Genomic DNA, 21748 nt, shown 5'->3' on the forward strand with positions numbered 1-21748 from the left:
GGCCCATTTCCCCTGCAGCCATGAACCAAACCTTCTGGAAAACCTACAAGTCCAAAGTGCTACAGACCCTGAGTGGGGAATCTGAGGAGGACCTGGCAGAGGAGGTGGGTAGTATCCTGCTTGCTGGGTGGGGCATGGGCAGAGGGGCAGCAGGAGTGAAAGATACTAAGGGCAAGGGACTGGCTATGAGAGAGAGAGAAAGAGAGATTTGTGCAGAAGCAACTGTCAATTCATGGATGACCAATGGCACGGTGCAGTGTCAGAAAGTCAGGACGTTCCAGAAAACCAAGGAAGAAAAGACTTGGGGGGCACTGGAAGAGTGGCCACTGTCTCAAAAGATCTCAAGGGCTGCCACACGGAAGGGATCCTTTTAGGACCAATGCGCAGTACCCACACAGATACACTCAGCTTGACACAACTTTCTAATGGGCAGAGCTGAGCAAAAGCAGGATGACTCACCTTGAGAGGAAGCAAGCCCCCGGGAAGTAGGGGAAGTGGCACTTGTACACTGAGGGTTACTGTAGCAGCAACAGAACAGAGCCATACTTGGACCATGTTTATTCTGACATTTAAAAAGAAAAACTGAAAAGGCTCCAAAACAGCCTTACCTCTGGAGGCTGCGATAAATGGCAATTGCACAAACAGACATGGCAGAGGCAGGAACTAGTGCTGGGGTGTGTGTATGTCAGTGTGAACACGTGTCTGTCTACACAGGTTGGTGTCTAGGGCTGGCCCTGTGTAGAAGTATCTGTGGGTCAGTATTGGGATTGGCGTCCATGTGGAATCCCCATTTAAGGTGTGTGTGCAGGTGTGAACTGGTTACAGGTGTTTTCAGGTGTGTTTTTGGGGGCAGAAGTCTACAGAGGCATGCAGGCATTCGCAGGTACTATGTTTGTATGGCGTGTGTGTTTGGGTGTGTGTGAACATCTGTGTCTTGGTGTCTGTGGATGAGTGGAGAGGTTTTGTGTGCTGTGAGTGGGCCTCCGTGCAGCTGTCTTCACTTGTGGAAGTGCACAGGTGTGAATGGTATAACTGTGTAAGTGTCCTTGTGTAGGTGCCTCACAGCACATATATCTGTGTACATACAGGGGAAGAGTTGTAGCCATGCGGAGGCACGCTCCTGTACAGGTGTGTGTCTACACTGGCGTGCAAGCCCTTGTCCACATGTTTTGCATGTGTCTGTGGGTGGGCAGTATGTGAGCTCAAAGGTGTCTGCGGGGATTGACTGTACAGGAAATGTGTGACAGGTAGATTTGTGTAGAGGTACAGCTGCGTGTATTTTTGGAGGGTGTCAGGGGCCTAGGTGTGCGTCTTGTTCCATGGGGTTTGGAGGTGCCAGGTCTATGTGTACCAGGCTAGCAGTGGGGGAGGGAGGTCATATTCCTCTGGGGCCTCTCTCATGCTGGGTAGGGGTCTTGTGTCCCAGAAGGAGAACCCAGCGTTAGTGGAGTCTGAAGCAGCAGAACCAGCTGAAGAGGCCTTCAATCCCATGTCACAGCTGGCCCGCCGGGTGAGTTCTCCCTTCTTCCACCCCAACCCTGGGGAGCCTGGCAGAAGCTGCTGTGGAGTCCTGGGAGGTGGTGCTGGGGGCCCTCCTTGACTCCGAGCCCCTCTCTCCCAGGTTCAGGGGGTTGGGGTGAGAGGCTGGCTGACAATGTCGTCTCTGTTTAACAAAGAAGACGAGGACAAGCTGCTGCCACCAGAGCCCTGTGCTGACCAGTACGTGTGTGTGTTGAGGGGGTCTGGGATGGGCCTGGGGATCCCCTTCTCCCATGTCCTTTCCTCTGGTTTGTTTGTCTTTCTGACTACGGAGGACTGGGGAGGGCCAGCCCCTGGCTGTTTCTGTTTCTCTCAGCAGGAAAGAGGCCCAATCAGCATATCTGGGAGATTAGGTTAGATCTCAGGAGGAATTTACCAGCTGTTGGGATTGAGATGCTAAAAGGTATTACGGGCTCTCTCTCCCCATCCATGTGGGAGGGGTCATCTCCCTAGAAGAAGGGAACCCAGGAGAGAAGTTTTAGATGTTTGGAACAGCGAGTGGTTCAGATCAGTGGTTCCCAAGTATTGGTCTAACCCTCATCCTCCCAGGGAACTTGAGACAAACACAAATTCCCAGACCCTCCCTCAAAGATTTTGATTCAGCCGGTGTTGACTGAGGCCTGGTATCTATATTTTCAGCGAGCTCCCTGAAGACTTGAGGACAATAGTTTAGGAACCACTGTCTTAGCAGGTCTTTGATGCTGGGGGCGTAGAGGGTCAGACCCGGGGCCTTGTCTTCCTCCTAGCTCCATTTTGGCACACACTTCATCTCTGCCCTTTCCTCCAGCCCAGTCACACTTCCCTTTTGGCATTCCCCTATTCCTTTCTTCCCTAGGTTCCCCCTGACCCACCCATCTCTCCTGCCCCAGGGTTCCTTTTCTCCCTCCCGCTCACCCCCTCTCCCTACCTCAAGCCTCATCACTGCTCCTTGATTGCCCTTTCCCCCACATCTACTTGCTACCTCCCTAGTTCCCCTCTCCCGTAAGCCTTTGATCTAGGCCTTTCTCCTTCCCTCGGGGTCGCTCCACCCATCCTTCTACCCAGCGACCCTCATTTTTCTGGACCCTCTTTTCCTCCATCCCGGAGCCAGAACGCTGTCCCCGCCCCGTCTCCTTCCCCAGGGCTCTGCCCTCGGGTTCCGGAACGACCGCCCCCAGAGTCTGACCCCGCCCCCTCCCCGGATCTAACTTTCCCATTCGGGTCCCACAGCCTCTTCGCATCCTTCCGCCCGCCCCTCTTTCAGGGCTCCTCCTCCTCCACCTTCCCAGACCCTGCGCCTCTGGCTCGCCTCCTTTGGCCTCGCCCTTCTCCTCTACCCTAAACCCCTGACCCCAGCTCTCTCCCCAGGGATCCTGATCCCGGTTCCCTCTTCCCAGACCCCTCACCTAATCCCCTGACCCTGTCCCACCCCAGCCCCCTTTCCCAATGCCTCTGAGCCCTCCCCTTGCCTCCAGGCCCTGCCGCCAGTCTCCCGGGCCCCTCCAGCCCTTGACCTCACCCGGGCCCCACTGGCCCCACTACTGGTCTCGTGACCCCGCCTCCTGTCCTTTGTCCTCTCCGGGGCCTCTCGGCCAGCCCCTGACCCCGCCTCTCTCCTGCAGCCCGCTGGCGGCGCAGCCCTCCTCTCAGGAGGCGGCGGAGACGCGCGGGACCGGGTTCTGGGACGTGTTCGCCAGCAGGTGGCAGCAGCAGCAGCAGCAGCAGCAGCAGCAGCAGGCGGCGGCAGCGTCCATGCTGAGCGGCGCGGAACCCACTCCGGATCGGGACCCTGAAGCCGGGGACGAGGCCGCCGAGCGCCCCGAGCCGCGGGAAGCCGATCCCGCAGCCGGCTTCAAGTGGGGCTTTCTCACCCACAAACTGGCCGAGATGAGGGTGAAAGCTGCGCCCAAGGGCGACTAGTCTGCCGGCCTAACTGGGCGACCGCTCCTCCCCTCCCACGATAAAAAAAAAACCCTGGCCCGACACTCCGTGTGACCGCGTGCTTTTTTCCATACGGCGGGGAAGGCTGCTTTTGGGTGGGCAACCTCAGGGCAGGGTCCAGCTGGAGTGGTCCTCGCCTTCTCCCCCCACAAACGTACAAGGAGAAAATGACCAGAGACCTCTTAGGTATCAGGGTAGATTGTGTTCGATTTAGGGTACAACTTTCCAGGAATCTGGAGAACCCTAAAGGACAAGTCCCGCCGCCCTGTCCAGCCCCTTTTAATTCGACAAACGTTTCTTGTGGCCTTGCTACGTGGGCTGTCCCTGTACTAGGGGAAGGTCAGTGACTAACAAGAGAACCCAGACTACCAGCGGGTCAAGTTGAGGCACAAAAATAAGGCTGTAGTTGGGAGCTCAGAGGAGATGACCCCGGCTGGGAAATTCAGGAGTTCCTGAGAGAGAATGCGTATATGTAATCTTAGAAGGATGAGTGGAGAGAAAGGGGAAGGTAACCCAGGCAAAGGGAGAAGGCCGTGAACAAAGACTTACAGGTGTGAACGTGTGAGGAAACAGGTGACCTTGTTTGTCTTTGAGGGAAAGGAAGACGGTGACAAGATGTGAGGCTGCGGGTTGCAAAGGCCTGGTTTGAAGAGTCCTTTATTGTCCTCGATCCTGGATCCTCCACATCTCAGCCCTTCATATCTAGTAACCAAAATGGGTAGCAAAGCTCCAGGAATGGGAGCCTTCAGGGGCTGGTGAACCCCAGATTTCTGGAGCAGACCCCTCCCCAAAACTCCCCAAACGCGCGATTCCTGGCTCCCAGCTCTAATTTGGACCCTCCTGGAGGGAGTCGGTGGCGGAGACGATCATAATAGTGTTAGTGCTAATTCGGTGGTGGTCATAGCGGCTTCGTTTATTGAGCACTTCCTATATGCCAGGAACTTTGCCAAGCGCTTTGTGACCATTTCAAATATACTTTGATCACCGAGGGGTGTGTCTGCGGTCCCGAGAGGCACAGTCTGCCTGGAACCCACACTCCAAAACCCTCGCGCGTCTGCTCTGTAATCCAGCCTCTCGACTCCTTTAAATAACTTTTTGACTTTATTCAGCAGGTTCTCTGATCTCCCACCCGAGTCTTCACTCGCCCAGTCTTCACTAGCCTCCCGGCCTCCACAGGGGCCACGAGGCCGCCCCCTCCCCGTCCGCCGCCTGCGCTGGGAAGGGCCTTCGGGATCTTTTTGTCCCATCCTCCCAAGGTTCACGAGGGGAAACCGAGATCCAAAGGGAAGGGTTTGCCCAAAAGCACCCGGCGCGTGAGAGGCAGGGTGTCCCCGCCCGTGCCTGGGTCCAGCCCCGCGCTCACCCCTTGCCCTTCCCCGGACCCCGGACTCCACCAGAGCCTGCTCACGAGCGGCGGCGGTCACACCTCGGACTCGCGCGGCGGGCCGCGGGCGCGCTGGCAGCCGTACAGCCACTGGATGACGCGCGCGTTGCGCTCCACCACCGACACCTGGGGGCGCCCGTCCCGCGCCGAGCCCGCCGCTTCCGAGCCACCGCACTCCGCACGGTCCCGGCGTTCTGCGCCGCCGTCGCTGGACGTCCAGTCGCTGGCGTCCCCAGAGCCGGGCGGCGGCGACGTTCCGGGCTGGGGGCTGGCGTCGGCGCCCCAGCTCTGCGGAGAGAAGCGCTCGGCGCCCAGCACCTCCACCAGCGCGCGCTCCAGACCGCAGTAGTTGAAGAAGCGCTCCTTCTCCGACAGGGGCAGCGAGCACGTGGGGCACAATGCCCGCTTTCCCGCTGCGTCTGGGGCATCTTGGGGCGCGGCCCAACCCCCAGGAGCCGCGGGTCGCTCCGTTGAGCCTGGGCTGCTTGAAGCAACGTCTCGGGGGGCGCCCAGGAAGAGGCGACGCACGAGCCCCTGGCCCTTGGCGTTCTCTTTGTTCACTGAAGCCTTGCATTCGCGCTTCTGGCGGTAGAATATGAGGGAATCAGGCCTTGGCAGCCGCCTGCCACTGCCCCGGCGGGCAGGTCTGGGCGTCCTGGGCGACGGAGGGGGCCCCAGCTCGTTGCAGGGGTGCGGGGTGAGCGGCCCGGGACCCCCACGCAGAGCTGGCTCCTGGCGTCGCGCTATCACTTGGTGCGTCTTGACATACTTGGCTTTGTCGGCCTCCAGCCTCTCCACAGCGCTGGGGGTCCGTCCCCTGGATGGGGTGGAGGGAGAGGCCAGGAGCATCTTAGCAGAACTGGGCAGGACGGTGCCCCATAAGCCACTGGAGGTAGGCAGATAGTTGAGGAGCTGAGAGCAATTGGCTGGGGCCTCCTGGGACCTGTGGAGAAAGAGGAATGGTCAGGGGGAGAGTAGGAAATGTCCCTGCCCCTCTCCTGCAGGCATTCCTGGGAATAGGCTCAGCCAGCCACCCCTCCCCCATCCAAGTCAGCCAGGTGCCATGCCCAGGGGGCAGAGGCTCAGGTATCCCTCCCACGCCTATCCCTCAGAGACAATGGGCAGGGGCTCCCTGGCCACCCAGAAGCATATGCCCCTTTGAGGGTGCCCCATTCTGGCCACAGGGCCATGCCAAGCAGGCATCCGGCAAGCAGGACACTTGGAAAAGGAAATGGGGCTGGTCCCTGCCCAATTCCCGACAGTAGCCTCAACCGGAAAAAATACCTCTTCCCAACCTAGCAACTTTGAGTCCAAGACAAGGAGGCTTCCCAGCCACATGCTGGCTCCAGCAGGACCCACCCATCCCGCCCCCAAACACAGAGGTCAGGGATATAACCACAGGGTAGGAGCCTCCAGTAATTGCAGCCAACTGCCCTGCTCAGGCCCAGCAGGGCCATCAGGGAAAGAGAGGGAGGTGGTCACCAGGTCACTTCAGCCAGCTACCTGCCACCTGCTCTGTGCCCCTGCGAAGGGAATTCCACAATGCCCAACTGTATACCTTGTTTACCTCTGCATTTCCATTTCATAGAAGAGAAAACTGGCCCAGGGAGGAGGAGGCTTGTTCAGGCCTTACTGAGAGTTTGGGCCCAGGACGGGAACCCAGATCTCTTTGCTTTACAGTCCAGAACTAGTTCCAAATGAGTATCTCACTTGCCTGTCAAAACTTTCCTCTATGTTTTGCTTCTATTCCTGCTGCTGTAAAACCAAGCACTTTCTGCTAGAGATTGGCCCCTTATCTCACTAAAAATTTCCTTCCACTAATTCTTCCCAATAACCTGCGCTCCCAGAAATCTGCCCTCAGGGTCCCTCGTCCTAAAACCCCGTGACCCTTCTCATCCAGCTCCCTTCTGCTGGGGAAGGGGGGCCGGAGGGGTTGTAAATCAACAGCTGACAGTTCCCCGGCAGAATGGGCCACCCACAAGGCTCAGTGCACTCTACGCCATCCCTGTTTCCCTGCTCCCCCGTCCTCCATTCAGCTGAGAGGGACACATCAGTTCTGGGGGCTGAGGAGACCTCGGGTCTGCAGGCAACAAAGGAACAGAACTTGCCAGGGATGGGGGAAGGGGCCTTGGGGCAGAGACTGCCAACCCTACCCACCCCAGGGCAGCCTGTGTGTATACACACACACACACACACACACACACACACACACACACACCCATCTAGGGTCTAGCAAGTCAGTCCATAGGTAGTTGGTGACTGGGAAACCAGGCAACAAGGAAAGCCTGGCAGTGCCCTCCTTCCTGCCTCCCAAGGACTAAACTTGGCAATAGGTCAGATTCCAAGGTCCCAGGAGGGCACTGTGCTTGTCTGACCTCAAGGGTACCCTCCCGTCCCCTCCTTCTCTTCCAAGCCCTGAGCAGGCGGCTATAAAAAGTTCCTAAACACAGGGACCAAAATAGTTTGCTGTCCACTGCCTCTTCCCTGCCTTCTGGGCTGCCTTGGTGCCCAACCACAGACATTCCACCCTAGAAGGCTGGCAGACATCTTTGCGCCCGCCATCCCTTTGCCCACCCTCTCCCGGTACTGGGGTTAGTGGTCCGAACTTTGCCCAAGCATTTGGCTTTGGATGCAGATGCAGGCTAGGGGACTGTGCTCACTGGCTTGGTGCCAGCCTCCTTGCCCTTGGGTCCCTGGGTGCCCTCCCACCCCAGCCCTGGGCTCAGGATGCACTCACCTCTGCATGGTGAGGCTGAATGCCAGGGTCCCCAGGCAGGTCCAGACTGAAGGCAGGAGGGACAGCAGGGACTGGAAGTAACTTTGGTGGCAGCCAAACCTCACTCTACACAGGAAAAGCCAAGAGAGCCTCCACCCCCCCAGGTTAACCCTTGCCTTCCTGACCTGGAGCCTGGCCTCTGTTAACTCCTTCCTGGTCACAGTCTCAGTGCTGGAGAGGACCTTTGGACCACGTCCAGCTCCTTTACTTTATAGATGGTCATACGGTCCCTGACAGGTTAAGTGATTTGCACAGAGGCACAGTGAGCTTGGGGCACAGCCAGCACCCCAAACAAGGTCTCCTGATTCCCAAGCTTCCTCCAGAGCCTGGGGTGGGGACATGCGATTCACGTGGGGTCAGCCCCCTCTGCTGGGCCTTGGCAGATCATCCTCATTCAGGTGAGAAGGCGCAGGGTTCTAGTTAACCAGCTTTTTCCCTCTGTAGCAGGTTTAGACCTGTCCTGGTCCAGGTGTGTGGATAGTGTCAAGCTTGCTCTCCCGAGGGGTGAGGCCAGGAATCTGCAACCTAAAGGCGGGGGGCCGTGGTGCTGCAGATGTGCCGGGTGAGCCCCTCCCAGCAAGTCTTGTCATGAAGGTCACAAGGGAGCCCATTGGAGCTGCCTCTGCTCAAGGTCCTCTGATGGCAAATGGGATTGTCTGGGAAGAGGGTGATGAAGGGATGATTCTGGGGCCAAGCCTGGGTAAAGGACCCCCTTTCTTCTCTGCCCCCATTGGGAAATTCTAGAGCTAGCACAGCTTCTTATTTGACACCTCATGTCTTCAGGGGGAGCCCTGGCTCCACAATGCTGGTTCCAAGAGAGCCTCTCTTCTCTCCCCAGTGGGTAAACTCTGCAGTACCCAGAGCTCAACGACCAATGTCCTTGCCAAGCGGTTCTTGCACCACCACCCCATGGCCACTTTTCACAAATCCCTTTCCCTCCCTTCTAGCACTTTTTAATATTTGCAAAGCACATTCACACCTGTGCTCTCTGATCTCCTTTGTCCCTCCCAAGGACCCTAAACAGAGGACCCAGCAGGAGTGACCACCCCACTTTATGGGTAAGGAAACAGGATTAAAGGGGGGTACTTAATTCCAACCCCAAATCCACTCTTTCCAATGCACCCTCTGCCTGTCAAGTAAGGTAATAAGTCTGAAAACCAGAAGGCCCATCTCCTGGTAAGAGATTTTTATTACCTAGTTAGAGGGAGTATTTTTTTGTTGTTCATGATAGATAGTTCCATATTGTGTTGTTACAGCACTCTACAAAATGCTCCCGTATACGTGATCACAATTCATCCCCAGGACTATGTTTCGGAAGTAGGTTTGTTATTTTCTCCATTTGACTGCTAAAGAGACTGAGGCTCAGATACGTGAAATGACTCACCCAAGCTCACACAGTTAGGAAGAACAATTAATTTTTATTGAGAGACTAATATATCCTAGGGCACTGTTCTGAGTACTTCACACAATGATTAACACATTTAATCCTCAAAACAACCCAATTATTTTCCTAATTTTATAGATGAAGGTTGCAGGTGCAGGCCAGTAGCCCTGAGATCTGGTCATGAAGGGGTTAAGCATGAGGCCGGGCAGGGCCCAGCTGGGATGCTGTCAATGGCAGGAAACCTGGCCTGTGAAGGAGGGGGAGGATGGGGCTGTTGTGTCTGACTCTTATACAACCCCCATCCCTTTGGTCTTAAAGGAGCATCCGGGTTGGGTGGCAGGGCAGGCCGGGGCCTCCTTCTCAGCTCCAGACAGATACTGGGCTACAGAAAGAGGGGGATTCAGAGTGCAACGCAGGTGCTGCCCTGGGGTAGCCCCCAGTCCGATGAGGGTGACTAAAAGTGAGCCCACCTCCCCTCAGGAGTGCTCAGAGTAGGGAGACACAGCCCCAGCCCTGGGAAGTCTCCAGTCAGAAAGGCCAGACACAGCCCTGCCCTCAGGAGTCTGGGGGTGGGGACTGGTCAAAGAGCCCTGCTTTCAGGAGCTCCCAGTCTGAGGGGTGACGGTACCCTATCCCAGGATGTCAATAGACACATACTACCGTCCTGGAGAGCAGAGTCGTGGGGGCGAGGTTTGAATGGATTGGCTCTCGGCTGAGAGAGCCCTGAAGGAGTCAGCCCTGAAAGAGGTGGGAGGTGGAGGAGATCATGAGAGATCCAGCTGCCTGCCCTGCCTGTCGCTTGGTCACACTTGACTTGAATCGGATCATCTGTCTTTCTGGTCATGGGTCCCCAGGGAGAGCCTTAAAGTGACTCCTTCTGGCCCTAGAGCCAGGACCTTTGTTGAGGGGGGAGGCCAAATCCGAGGGATGTTTCCTTCCTATTTCCGAGCTCATTCCCGGATCACCTTGAGGATGAGGGTAGATGGGAATGGCTGAGTCAGAACTGGCTCCTTCCAGGAGAGGGTGGTGGGAGGATGGGGACACATCTCTGGTCAGTGTCAGGAGTGATGAGGACAGGTCGGGAGACCCTTCAGCTCCAGCCTCAGGCCCCAGATCCACACTGTCGCAGAGGAGAAATGTGTCACTTCCCTCACCAGCCAGCTACTGCCCCCTCACCACAGGCAACCACACCTCGGTGCCTCTGATTCTAATCCTGGTCAGTCAGTCACTGGCTCTGTGGCCTCAGGCAAGAACTTAACCTCTCTGAGTTTCCTTCTGTGTAAAATGAGAGCAAGACCAGCTTTTGTGTGGCACAAAGAAGTGGTGCCTGAGAAAGCACCTGGTGCGTCAGGTGCTTGTAAATTTCAGGAGTCTTGGCTTCTCAGGTCCCGCCCTCCAGCGCCTTCCCCGACACTGACGGCCTAAGTCTTTTTTTCTAATCCCACAGTCTCACTCTCAGCCACATCACCAAGTCGTTTTGAACACTGCCCTGTGCAAGCAGATGGGTCAGACCTGGCTTTTGCTCTCAGGGAGCTCACCCTGCTGCGGGGGTGGGGGGAACAAAAGTGTGAAGGACTGATCACAGCTCAAGTGTGAGCAGCGCTGCTGTTACAAAGCTGAACAAAGCAGGGCACATGGGGGGCATCTGTTCTGCCCGGGCTGGGGTGGGAAGCTTTCAAAGAGGAGGGGGCATCAGATCTGGGTCTGGAGGGGATTTCTGATGGGGGTGGGATGGGAGGGAGGGGAGGCTGTAGAGGGCAGGGTCGGGGGGGGGCCGTGTCGTTGAGGGAGGGATGGTGAGAGCAATAGGCTAAGGGGACGGCAGGAGCCCGGGTCTCAGTGAGGGCAAGAGGCTAGGGAAGGCGGCTGCTGAGAGAGAAGGGGGGGCGGTGCTCAAGAGGGCTTAGAGAGAAGAGGGGGTGCAGGGAAGAGAGGGGTTTCTGTGAGGAGATGGGTGCAGGGAGGCGATGGGGACACCGAGCAAAGGCAGGCTCAATGAGAGAAGGGGGCTTAGAGGAGAGGTGGGGCCTCAGGGCAGGGGACGGGGGTTCAGTGGGAGGTGGAGAGTTCAGAGAGAGGGAGGGGCTCAGGCTGGGGTCTGTAACGCCCGGCACCACAGGAGGAGCCCCCCTCCGCCGGCCGTGGGTGAGCCCCGCACAGATTAGAGCCGCTATCCCCTAATTCCGGGCTTTCCGTTTCGGAAGGAATCTCGACCACAACAATAGCCTGGCTCCCGCGCCCTCTCCCTCCGAGGGGTGTGGCTTCTGGGCAGAGCCGGCGCCGCCTGCTGCCCGCTACTCGCCGCGGGGGCGGCCGAAGAGGGGAGAAGGGTGTCATTAAACATTTTTCCCCCGGAACACCTACAAGATGCTAACGAACAACGGAAATAAAACAGATAGGATTTCTGCTCTCAGGAGCTTACAACCTAGAGTTAGAACAAAACCAACTGCGTTTCCTGAGGGTTTACTCTGTGCTAGGCGCTCTGCTAGTGCTTGACTCTCAGTACCTCTCTTACTCCTCACAAAACCCCATGTGACGTGGTGAGTAAACAGAGGCAGAGAGAGGCAAAGTAACTCACCTAGGGTCACACAGCTTGCAGATGGTAGAGCTGGGACTCCAGAGCCGGCTCCTACCCACTGAGCAGCACAGCCTGCCTCGATTCTACCCCTCAGGCGGGGCTCAAGCAAGTCTGCTCTCCCTGCCCGCTGGCCCTCCTGCCTTGCTTTTCTGTTGGCTGGGCAGGACTTCAAGTCTTCTGGACCCAAGCAAGGATTGGAAGGAGGTCAGCCCCAACTGCATTGTGCTCCAGGCCTTATCACCTACACTTGCATCATCCCATCTTTATCAACAACATCTCCAGCATTCCACCTTCCACCACTGTCTTCACCAAGTGGCCTTTAGATAGAGCACAAGGAACAAAAAGCATCCAGTCTACACTAAGGAAAGTAGAGGAACACGTGGAAGGGAATCAGGGGCTTCTCATAGAAAGCAATGGCAAGAAATCTATCCTCCTACCTTGACAAATACACTTTCATAATGACACACTGAAAAATATGTTTTGATTCTTTTATACAGAGAAAGTCATCAAAGTACCAAAGATGATTGAATTTAATTATCATTGAGCATACAGGGGTGTTTTGTTAGATGAGGGTCAGCAATGTTAGATGAGTGAAAAAACAAAGATGTGAATAATTAATAAATTATTTTATCTTCATTCCATAAAACCTAGTTTTCTTGCTTTGATTTCAGCAAAATTACCAATTGTGTTGCTATAATTAAATTTTCACATAATTTGTATTCTGCTGATAGTAATGTCTAATTAGACCACCTTTCTTTAGTCTGGTTATTTTTTTTTCAGGTTTTTAAACTTTCAATTTGAGGAAACTTTGTTCTGCTGAGGTAGTAGCAGTTAGAATTGAAAATAAATTTTCAATACTTAATACTTAAATTTAGAGATGAATTATAAGTGTTACATAACATGTTCAAATATTTAAATGGTGTGTATATGATAAATCATCATCAGCACAGAACATATTACAATGTATCTTAATGACATCATATAAATCCCTATATCTTACATCACGACTTTTACCATCTCATTAAGCAATGTCTAGATTCATAACAGTAGAGAATTGGCAAGAATATATCTTCCATATTATGCTTCACCTTCATTTACAAATTTAAGTGTAAAATGCATTGTTTAATGCTGCAGAACGTTCCTCAGCCATCATACGCCACTATTGCAAATACCACGCTACCCACTGGAACACGAAGTGAAGCAAGAAAATGGATGCTAGCATTTTCTGGGAAACAATACTTCCTTATGAAGGAATCTACACATTCATGCTCCCTGAGAGGAAAGATTTGACCAGTTAATTAATCTGCATTTTCTCTTACCTAAGGGCTTTCCCCAGTCTCCCCCACACTCCAAACAGTGGCTGTCTGCAATTTCAGCAGCAGTGGAAACCTTCCGGCAGAGCGATGCAATCGTCTTTTGTTTGGAGGACGAGGCAAGAGGTGTGGAGAAACGTCTGTTTCCCTGGGGCTGAATGGTGTTAGGGCTGAGTAGATGCTGAGGGTTTGAGTTTACACTGTGCAGCTCTGAGCACTGTGTCCTGAGTGGCAGATGCCCATGTGGTCCTTAATAAATGACTTTTGGGGAACTTTTTATATCAAGGGCCCTTTATGGGTGGGAGCCTCTCTGGTCACTTGTAAATGTACCACTGAGCTATGGCCACGGAGGTGTTGTGTCACACTGAACATACCCGAAGGTGAGGACCTACCCTTTTATACGTGAAGAGGGCAATTCCCAGAGAAAGTGGAGGTTGAGGACTAGGCGGACACCCCAAGAGGTGGGCATTATAACCACCGTCTCTCACACCACCATTGCATTATAACCAACACCTTAACATAACCACCGGATTATAACCACCACCTTCTCCAGGGCCGTTGTCAGGTTCCCCATCGTTCCTAGGACTGGGAACATCTGCAGTTTTGACCTTTCAGCAATTACTCATCTTTCTCCTGGCACTCTTACCCTGATCTTGGCCACTTTTCTCCCACTCTCAGTCCCTGTGCTCCCAGAGTGGGGTAACATGACTCAGTGGGGCACTTGACCTAAGTGTGGGTCAAAAAGCCTATCACATTTCTCTGGCTACAGTACGTCATTTAAAGCTGGACATGTAACTTGATTACAGCCGATGAGGCTTTTGCTGAGACGACTGAGACAAAACTTCCCTCTGTTCTCTGCTATGCAAGAAACTGGGAAGACAGAGCCCTGAGAGGACAGCCTGCCCGAGGACAGAGTCAGCAGAGAACAGACAGTGAAAACCAACCTGGATGAGCGGAGCCTCCGTATCTCATCACGTGTGAAGCAAACCTACACGTGGTCTTGACACCGGGTGAGCCAGTACGTTTCTTTTTGGCTTAACCCTGTTGGGTTGATTTTATAGTCCCTTACAACCAAGATCAACCAGAAGGAAACACATCATTCTCTCCCAAACTAGGTCACCTTCATCCCAGTGCCTGTAGCATTGAACATGTGCAGCCTTGGTTTGCCCACCAGTCCAACCCATCTCCACACGAATTTCTCAGGTATGCTGACCAGATATTTCCAGGTTTGTGGTAAAGCTGGCCTGGAAGAGCAGCAGAATTTCCCATAAGGAGTCAAGAGACCAAAGTTATGGTCCTGACTTGGACATGAACTCACTTTTGGTCTGGAGCACGTCACTTTCTCTCTCCACCCTCAGATTCTGATCTGTTAAGAGGAGGAAAGTGGATCAGACCAGTGGTTCCCCAAAGCTGGTCCTTGGGTGGATTCCAGTTGGCTACATGAAGTTTACCTGGGATGGTTTTTTTCTGGCTGTGCTGGGCGACTTGCGGAACCTTAGCAGTGAAAGCTCTGAGTCCTAACCATTGGACCATCAGGGAATTCCCTGGGATGCTTGTTAACAAGACAGATGCCAGGCCTCCATCCTTGGAGAATCTAATTGAGTAGAGTTGGGGTGGAGTCAAGGAGGAAAGACTACAACACTGGATCAGACTGATTTTATTGTTATGAGCGCCCTTACTAGAGATTCTAGATTTAATATGTTATCTTTTGCAGCTGAAAGTAGCTCTCATAGTTGGCTTGTTCGATTGACTGAACCTAGTACTCAACGTGACCTGTATTCTGTGAGGTGGAGATACCAGCATTCTCCTGGTGAATGTATCTGACGTCTAAAAAGATAGGAATGTTGGAGAAGATTTAGCACATGAAATTGCATATACTCCCTATTCCCAACAAGTACATTCCCAAGAGGGCTCAGAGAATAATTCTCCACCTAGGTGTTGAGATAAGCATTAGTGACAGCACCATCAGTATCCTTGAAAAATTTTACGGTGGGTGTCCTCTGTAGTTTGGATATTGAAGGAGGCACTGTTGAGATGGGCTCCCTGACTTCACTGGGGATGATGGGGTCCTAGAGGAGAAGAGGCCAAGCGGCTGAACTGCCTGAGGCAAGGCGGGGGCCTTTACCGTAACATGAGGCAGGATGAAGTAAGAATCAGGATGTCGGCTTGCAGGGAATTTTTTTTTTTTTTGGCAGCACCGCAGAGCTTGCAGGATCTTTGTTCTCCGACCAGGGATCGAACCCGGGTCCCCAGCAGTGGAAGCATGGAGTCCTAGCCACTGGACCGCCAGGAAATTCCCTTGGCTTGCAGGGATCTTTGATCAGTGTCTCTAGGAATGAAATAGATGAGCAACTTACTAAATATGATTGAGCTATGTAACAGAAAAACCTCCATGTCTTATGGGCAGAAGGCTAACTTAAATTGTTGTCACAAGGGAGCATCTCAACCTTTCATCTCAACCTTTCCACATCGAAGCCAGTTCACAGACCTGAAGTCCTGATTGAATAGGAGGCCAGGTCCCTTCAGGGAGGACCTTGTAGCAATGCCACAAGCATATGCTGTAAATCTTCCTCCAAGGAAGGGGGAAGGGGAAATTTAGACCTTTTAGGAAATACTAGACATTAGCTTTGAATTGATGCTAATCGCTGGGAACCCAAGAATCAACGTGTCCAAAGCTCAACGACTGATCTATCTCCTGTTCCCCCAAATCTCTCCCACTCCTGCCTTCCTCATCTCAGTTGATCCCTCTCTATCTCAGCATCCTTCCAATTGGAGTAATCTTGGACACATCTCTCTCACGTTCCACGTCTCATCCATCAGCAGCATCTGTTGGCTCCATCTCCAGAAGACATCCAGACTTAATCACTTCTATCCTCCTCCACTCCTACCACCCTGGTCCAAGCCATCACCATCTCTTGCCTGGATTACTGCAATAGTCTCTAAGTCTCCCTTCTTCTAACCTCATCCCTAATAGTCTACTCTCAGCATAACAGCTCGATCAATCCTTTAAAAATATAAGTCAGGGCTTCCCTGGTGGCGCAGTGGTTGAGAGTCCGCCTGCCGATGCAGGGGACACGGGTTCGTGCCCCGGTCCGGGAGGATCCCACATGCCGCGGAGCGGCTGGGTCCGTGAGCCATGGCCTCTGAGCCTGCGCGTCCGGAGCCTGTGCTCCGCAACGGGAGAGGCCACAGCAGTGAGAGGCCTGCGTACCAAAAAAAAAAAAAAAAAAAAAAGTCAATCATGTCACTTCTCTGCTCAAATCCCAGAAAAGGCTCCTCGTTTCGCTTGAGGGAAAGCTAAAGACTTCACTGGCTTGCAAGGCTTTACACGACCCGGCCCTGCTAGCTCTCTGACCCGATCTCCTACTATCCTCCCTCTCACCCACTTTACCCCAGGTACCTTTCGCCTCCTGTCCTGTTCCTTGAACACGCCGACTATGTCCACCTTACGGTCTTTGACCCTCCACCTGGAATGCCTTTCCTCTAGTTCTCCGCTTTGATACCTCTTTTACTTCCTTAGGACTTTGTTACTATCTCACCCAGTGAGACCTACCCTTACCTTGTTTATTAAGTCAGCCAGCCCCTTTCTGCAGCATTCCCAATCCTTTTTACTCTGTTCTACTTTTTCTTTGCTTCTTCTTTATTTGTTTCAACTTATCACATTGTAACATACTAATTTACTTGTTTGTGCTCATAAATATCTCCCCGCCCCCAACTAGAATGTAAGTTCAATGAAGGCAAGGATCTCTGTTTCGTTCACTGATATATCCCAAGTGCCTAGAACAGTGCCTGGTGCCCAGTGGATGCTCAATACATTTGTTTCATGAATGAATTTTTTTTTAATTTAATTTAATTTTTTTTTATACAGCAGGTCCTTATTAGTCATCAATTTTATACACATCAGTATATACATGTCAATCCCAATTGCCCAATTCAGCACACCACCCCCCCCACTGCTCTCCCGCCTTGGTGTCCATACGTTTGTTCTCTGCATCTGTGTCTCAATTTCTGCCCTGCAAACTGGTTCATCTGTACCATTTTTCTAGGTTCCACATATACGCGTTAATATATGATATTTGTTTTTCTCTTTCTGACTTACTTCACTCTGTATGACAGTCTCTAGATTCCTCCACGTCTCTACAAATGACCCAATTTCATTCCTTTTTATGGCTGAGTAATATTCCATTGTATTCATGAATGAATTTTGAAGAGACCCTGGAGGGACTGTGGACGGGTCCAGAGGGAGTCTCTTGAGAGGGTGGGTCTTGGGACCAGGTGATAAAAATTTGGGGCCCCAGAAGGCCTTCCAAAACCATGCAGTTTCCCTTTCTGGCCAGTGGAACAAGAGAGGAAGTCTGCTGCAGTGTCCTAGGAAAGGGTTCCTTGCTCTCAAGGGGACACTGGAGGAAATAGCCCCTTTCTTTCTCTAGATGTGATTCTTAGAACCATGTTATCATCTTGGGACCATGAGGACAGCAAGTTTAAGGAAAAAGGTGTGTGCGTTGGTGGGGGAGGGGGAAGGAGGGGCACGAGGTTAATCTGGGTCCTTTCACTCATAATGCACCCTCACGGAAGGGCTCACTGCCCCCCTCTGTGGGCAGTACGGTTAGCTGACTGCCTGTGGCTGTCACCTCTGCCTCAGCTGCTGAGAGTCCCTTTCCCCAAGGTCACATCCTCTTTGAGGCGGCCCACATCTAGTGATTGAAGAAGGTGAGAGTATAAAGTTCTGGCCCAAATGGGACACTGATGGGCAGTACTTGCTACAGAGCATTGGTTGAATCAAAGAACTTTACGGTGCTACGTCTCCATGAGGAAGAATGTAGGAATACAGTAGCCAAGGGGCGAAGCAGGAGTGACCCCACTTACCCTTACTCTAATAAGCCCTTGGAGACCTCGTACTTCCTGGCCTGGCCACTCTGAGGCAAAGAGGGCACACTTTTGCCCAGAAATTTACACTGAATCATAAGCCAAGTCTGGCTCCTGGGTGCTTTGAACTCCTTGTATCCAGGGACCCGCAGTCAAGAAGTGACGTCACTGTCATGGCAAGAGTGTTTAACCTGATTATAAACAGGCTGCTGTTCCACCATGGGGACACCGAGGAATACGTGTGGATCCCAGGTGTTCTACTTGGCTGCTTCTTGGTATTCCCCAGCCCAGGTGTAACTGTAAATGGCCAGGTAAGGTAACCCTGGCTTGAGAAAGGCATGGTGACCAGGGGCTCTGGCACCCTGAGGATGAGGGTCTGAATCATGCCACCAAGTGAGCCACTGAGTGATAGCTGAGGGTGAGGGGAACGTGGAAGGGGTGGAGGAGGAGGGAGATAACCAGACCAGCCGCAGTGGTGGCGGCTGTGGTTCATCCCAGTAACATTCCTTCCCAAGTTCCCTCGGGAAAAGGGCCAGTGGACACCTGAAGGAGCTGCTCCTTGAATGTGTATGGGAAAGTGGATTTGAGCGCTCCAGGTGGTTTGTGGTAGACACCAACTTTCAAGGAAGGACTTGGTGCCCACCTGTGGTGAGTGCAGTCAGCCCACGACTTGCAGCTGAGCCCCTCACCCAAGGTCGCGCACCCTTCCCAGGGCAGCATGTATCTAGCAATGGGAGGAGGTGGGGTATAGTGGTCTGACCCTTCCAGCCTGATGCAGGGGCTCCATGCCAAGTTGATGGAGCAAGGCTTTGCCAGGCCTGCATTGTAAATTACTTTTTTTTAAACATCTTTATTGGAGTATAATTGCTTTACAATGTTGTGTTAGTTTCTGCTTTATAACAAAGTGAATCAGCTATAGGTATACATATATCCCCATATCTCCTCCCTCTTGTGTCTCCCTCCCACCCTCCCTATCCCACCCCTCTAGGTGGTCACAAAGCACTGAGCTCATCTCCCTGTGCTATGTGGCTGCTTCCCACTAGCTATCTATTTTACATTTGGTAGTGTATATATGTCCATGCCACTCTCTCACTTTGTCCCAGCTTACCCCTCCCCCTCCCCGTGTCCTCAAGTCCATTCTCTACATCTGTGTCTCTATTCCTGCCCTGCCCCTAGGTTCTGCATAACCATTTTTTTTTTTTAGATTCCGTATATATGTGTTAGCATACAGTATTTGTTTTTCTCTTTCTGACTTACTTCACTCTGTATGACAGTCTCTAGGTCCATCCACCTCACTACAAATAACTCAATTTCGTTTCTTTTTATGGCTGAGTAATATTCCATTGTATATATGTGCCACATCTTCTTTATCCATTCATCTGTTGATGGACACTTAGGTTGCTTCCATGACCTGGCTATTGTAAATAGAGCTGCAATGAGCATTGTGGTACATGACTCTTTTTGAATTATGGTTTTCTCTGGGTATATGCCCAGTAGTGGGATTGCTGGGTCATATGGTAGTTCTATTTTTAGTTTGTTAAGGAACCTCCATACTGTTCTCCATAGTGGCTGTATCAATTTACATTCCTACCAACAGTGCAAGAGGGTTTCCTTTTCTCCACACCCTCTCCAGCATTTGTTGTTTGTAGATTTTTTGATGATGCCCATTCTGACTCGTGTGAGGTGACACCTCATTGTAATTTTGATTTGCATTTCTCTAATGATTAGCGATGCTGAGCATTCTTTCATGTGTTTGTTGGCACTCTATATCTTTGGAGAAATGTCTATTTAGGTCTTCTGCCCATTTTTGGACTGGGCTACATGAGCTGCTTGTAAATTTTGGAGATTAATCCTTTGTCAGTTGCTTCATTTGTAAATATTTTCTCCCATTCTGAGGGTTGTCTTTTTGTCTTGTTTATGGTTTCCTTTGCTGTGCAAAAGCTTTTAAGTTTCATTAGGTCCCATTTGTTTATTTTTGTTTTTATTTCCATTTCTCTAGGAGGTGGGTCAGAAAGGATCTTGCTGTGATTTATGTCATAGAGAGTTCTGCCTATGTTTTCCTCTAAGAGGTTTATAGTGTCTGGTCTTACATTTAGGTCTTTAATCCATTTGGAGTTTATTTTTGTGTATGGTGTTAGGGAGTGTTCTAATTTCATTCTTTTACATGTAGCTGTCCAGTTTTCCCAGCACCACTTATTGAAGAGGCTGTCTTTTCTCCATTGCATATTCTTGCCTCCTTTATCAAAAATAAGGTGACCATATGTGCGTGTGTTTATCTCTGGGCTTTCTATCCTGTTCCATTGATCTATATTTCTGTTTTTGTGCCAGTACCATACTGTCTTGATTACTGTAGCTTTGTAGTATAGTCTGAAGTCAGGGAGTCTCATTCCTCCAGCTCCGTTTTTCTTTCTCAATATTGCTTTGGCTATTCGGGGTCTTTTGTGTTTCCATACAAATCATGCAATTTTTTGTTCTAGTTCTGTGAAAAATGCCATTGGTAGTTTGATAGGGATTGCACTGAATCTGTAGATTGCTTTGGGTAGTGTAGTCATTTTCACAATGTTGATTCTTCCAGTCCAAGAACATGGTATATCTCTCCATCTGTTTGTATCATCTCTAATTTCTTTCATCAGTGTCTTATAGTTTTCTGCATACAGGTCTTTTGTCTCCTTAGGTAGGTTTATTCCTAGGTATTTTATTCTTTTTGTTGCAGTGGTAAATGGGAGTGTTTCCTTAATTTCTCTTTCAGATTTTTCATTAGTGTATAGGAATGCAAGAGATTTCTGTGCATTAATTTTGTACTACTTTACCAAATTCATTGGTTAGCTCTAGTAGTTTTCTGGTAGTCTTTAGGATTCTCAATGTATAATATCATGTCATCTGCAAACCTGCATTGTAATTTAACTTCTTTCTCTGCCTAAGCCTCATTCCTGCTCCTTTTCTTCATAGGTGTTTTTCTGCAATAAACACCTTGCACCCCAAATTCTATCTCAGTGTCTGTTTTCAGAAAATCCAGCCATGACACCAGCAGTGTATTACCCTTGGGACATACTCTTGTTCCAGCCTCCAGGAATAGTTCAGCCTCTCTCCAGCTTCCCTTCAGAGATCCCCAGGCCATCTGAAGGGGGCTTCTGAGCAGCTCCTCCCAAACATCTCTTTCTACTTTATTAGAAATTCGGACACCCTTTCCCACTTCCTCCCTTCAACGTTTGTTCTACAAACAAATGTTAAGCACCCACTAGTTCCAGAGCCTTGATAATGTTTCAATGCCTTCAGGTGAGAACTGAGAATAAGTCTTTGTGCCATAAAGGTCCTAGATCCTGAGTCATCTGCTCCCCTTTGGCTTCCTGAGGTTCCAACCATAGTCAGAGAGGTTGCCCTTGCCATCCTCTGGTCTAAAAGAGGTTGGTCATCAAGAGGTGGGAGCCCAGGCCGTCTTCTTTACTGATGTACTGTGGGATCTACGGTCAATCACTTACCCTTTAGAGACTGCCCCTAGCAAGGCTCTGAGATGAGGTGAGCTCTTGCCACTGTAAGGCACAGGCCACAATGAAAATTTTGTTTCCAAATTACCCCACCCTACAGTACATCGTATATAGGAAGCAAGTCTGTGGAACTGAGGGGATGTAGAGGTGCCGACTAGGGAGTGCTTTACCTAAGGACACCCAGAAAGTGCGAGTCTGTGTTTGAGCAAGGTATTCCAGGCTCATCCACCAGAGGGCAGCCTTCACCCCTCTAGCTTTCCTGATCTGCCTTCACCTGCGGGCTCTCTTCCCAGCTCCCATAGCCCAGGGGTCCACACCACGGCTGGCATAATGTGCCCTCCTTGGACACCCTTAGTGCTGCTGCTCCACCAGGTGACCACTCTGACAGTTATTTACCTTGACCCTTGGTGCTTTGTAATACCAGTTAACTGGTAAAAGCAATGATCCTTCATTTATGTTTTTCCCCATAGTTTATGAAATATCTTCACAAACATACTCTTCTG

The 21748-nt window shown here is 51.5% G+C and overlaps 2 protein-coding genes across 2 annotated transcripts; one reads left to right on the forward strand and one right to left on the reverse strand.

Annotated features, from left to right (window-relative positions):
* Window positions 1–20: 20 nt before the first annotated feature.
* Window positions 21–3561, forward strand: C1H1orf232 (chromosome 1 C1orf232 homolog). The gene is made up of 4 exons (XM_033421742.2): window positions 21–104; window positions 1427–1510; window positions 1622–1719; window positions 3141–3561. Exons 1-4 carry the CDS (start codon window positions 21–23, stop codon window positions 3436–3438), a joined length of 564 nt encoding a protein of 187 aa, XP_033277633.1. The 3' UTR covers window positions 3439–3561.
* Window positions 3562–4340: 779 nt separating this feature from the next.
* Window positions 4341–7687, reverse strand: FAM110D (family with sequence similarity 110 member D). The gene is made up of 2 exons (XM_004266652.3): window positions 7581–7687; window positions 4341–5786 (listed from the first exon to the last, which is right to left on the reverse strand). The coding sequence occupies exons 1-2, from the start codon at window positions 7586–7588 to the stop codon at window positions 4880–4882; spliced, it is 915 nt and encodes a 304-aa protein (XP_004266700.1). The 5' UTR covers window positions 7589–7687; the 3' UTR covers window positions 4341–4879.
* Between the last annotated feature and the right edge of the window lie 14061 nt (window positions 7688–21748).

Source organism: Orcinus orca, chromosome 1 (genome assembly GCF_937001465.1).
Source record: "Orcinus orca chromosome 1, mOrcOrc1.1, whole genome shotgun sequence".
NCBI classification, from domain to species: Eukaryota; Metazoa; Chordata; class Mammalia; order Artiodactyla; family Delphinidae; genus Orcinus; species Orcinus orca.

What these genes read in the sequence shown, in the direction of transcription:
- C1H1orf232 (XM_033421742.2), top strand. Translation starts at nt 21, where the DNA reads ATGAACCAAACCTTCTGGAAAACCTACAAGTCCAAAGTGCTACAGACC. An exon ending in AGGAGGACCTGGCAGAGGAG is followed by an intron (nt 105 to 1,426) that starts GTGGGTAGTATC and finishes CTTGTGTCCCAG; the next exon opens with AAGGAGAACCCAGCGTTAGT. An exon ending in TGTCACAGCTGGCCCGCCGG is followed by an intron (nt 1,511 to 1,621) that starts GTGAGTTCTCCC and finishes CCTCTCTCCCAG; the next exon opens with GTTCAGGGGGTTGGGGTGAG.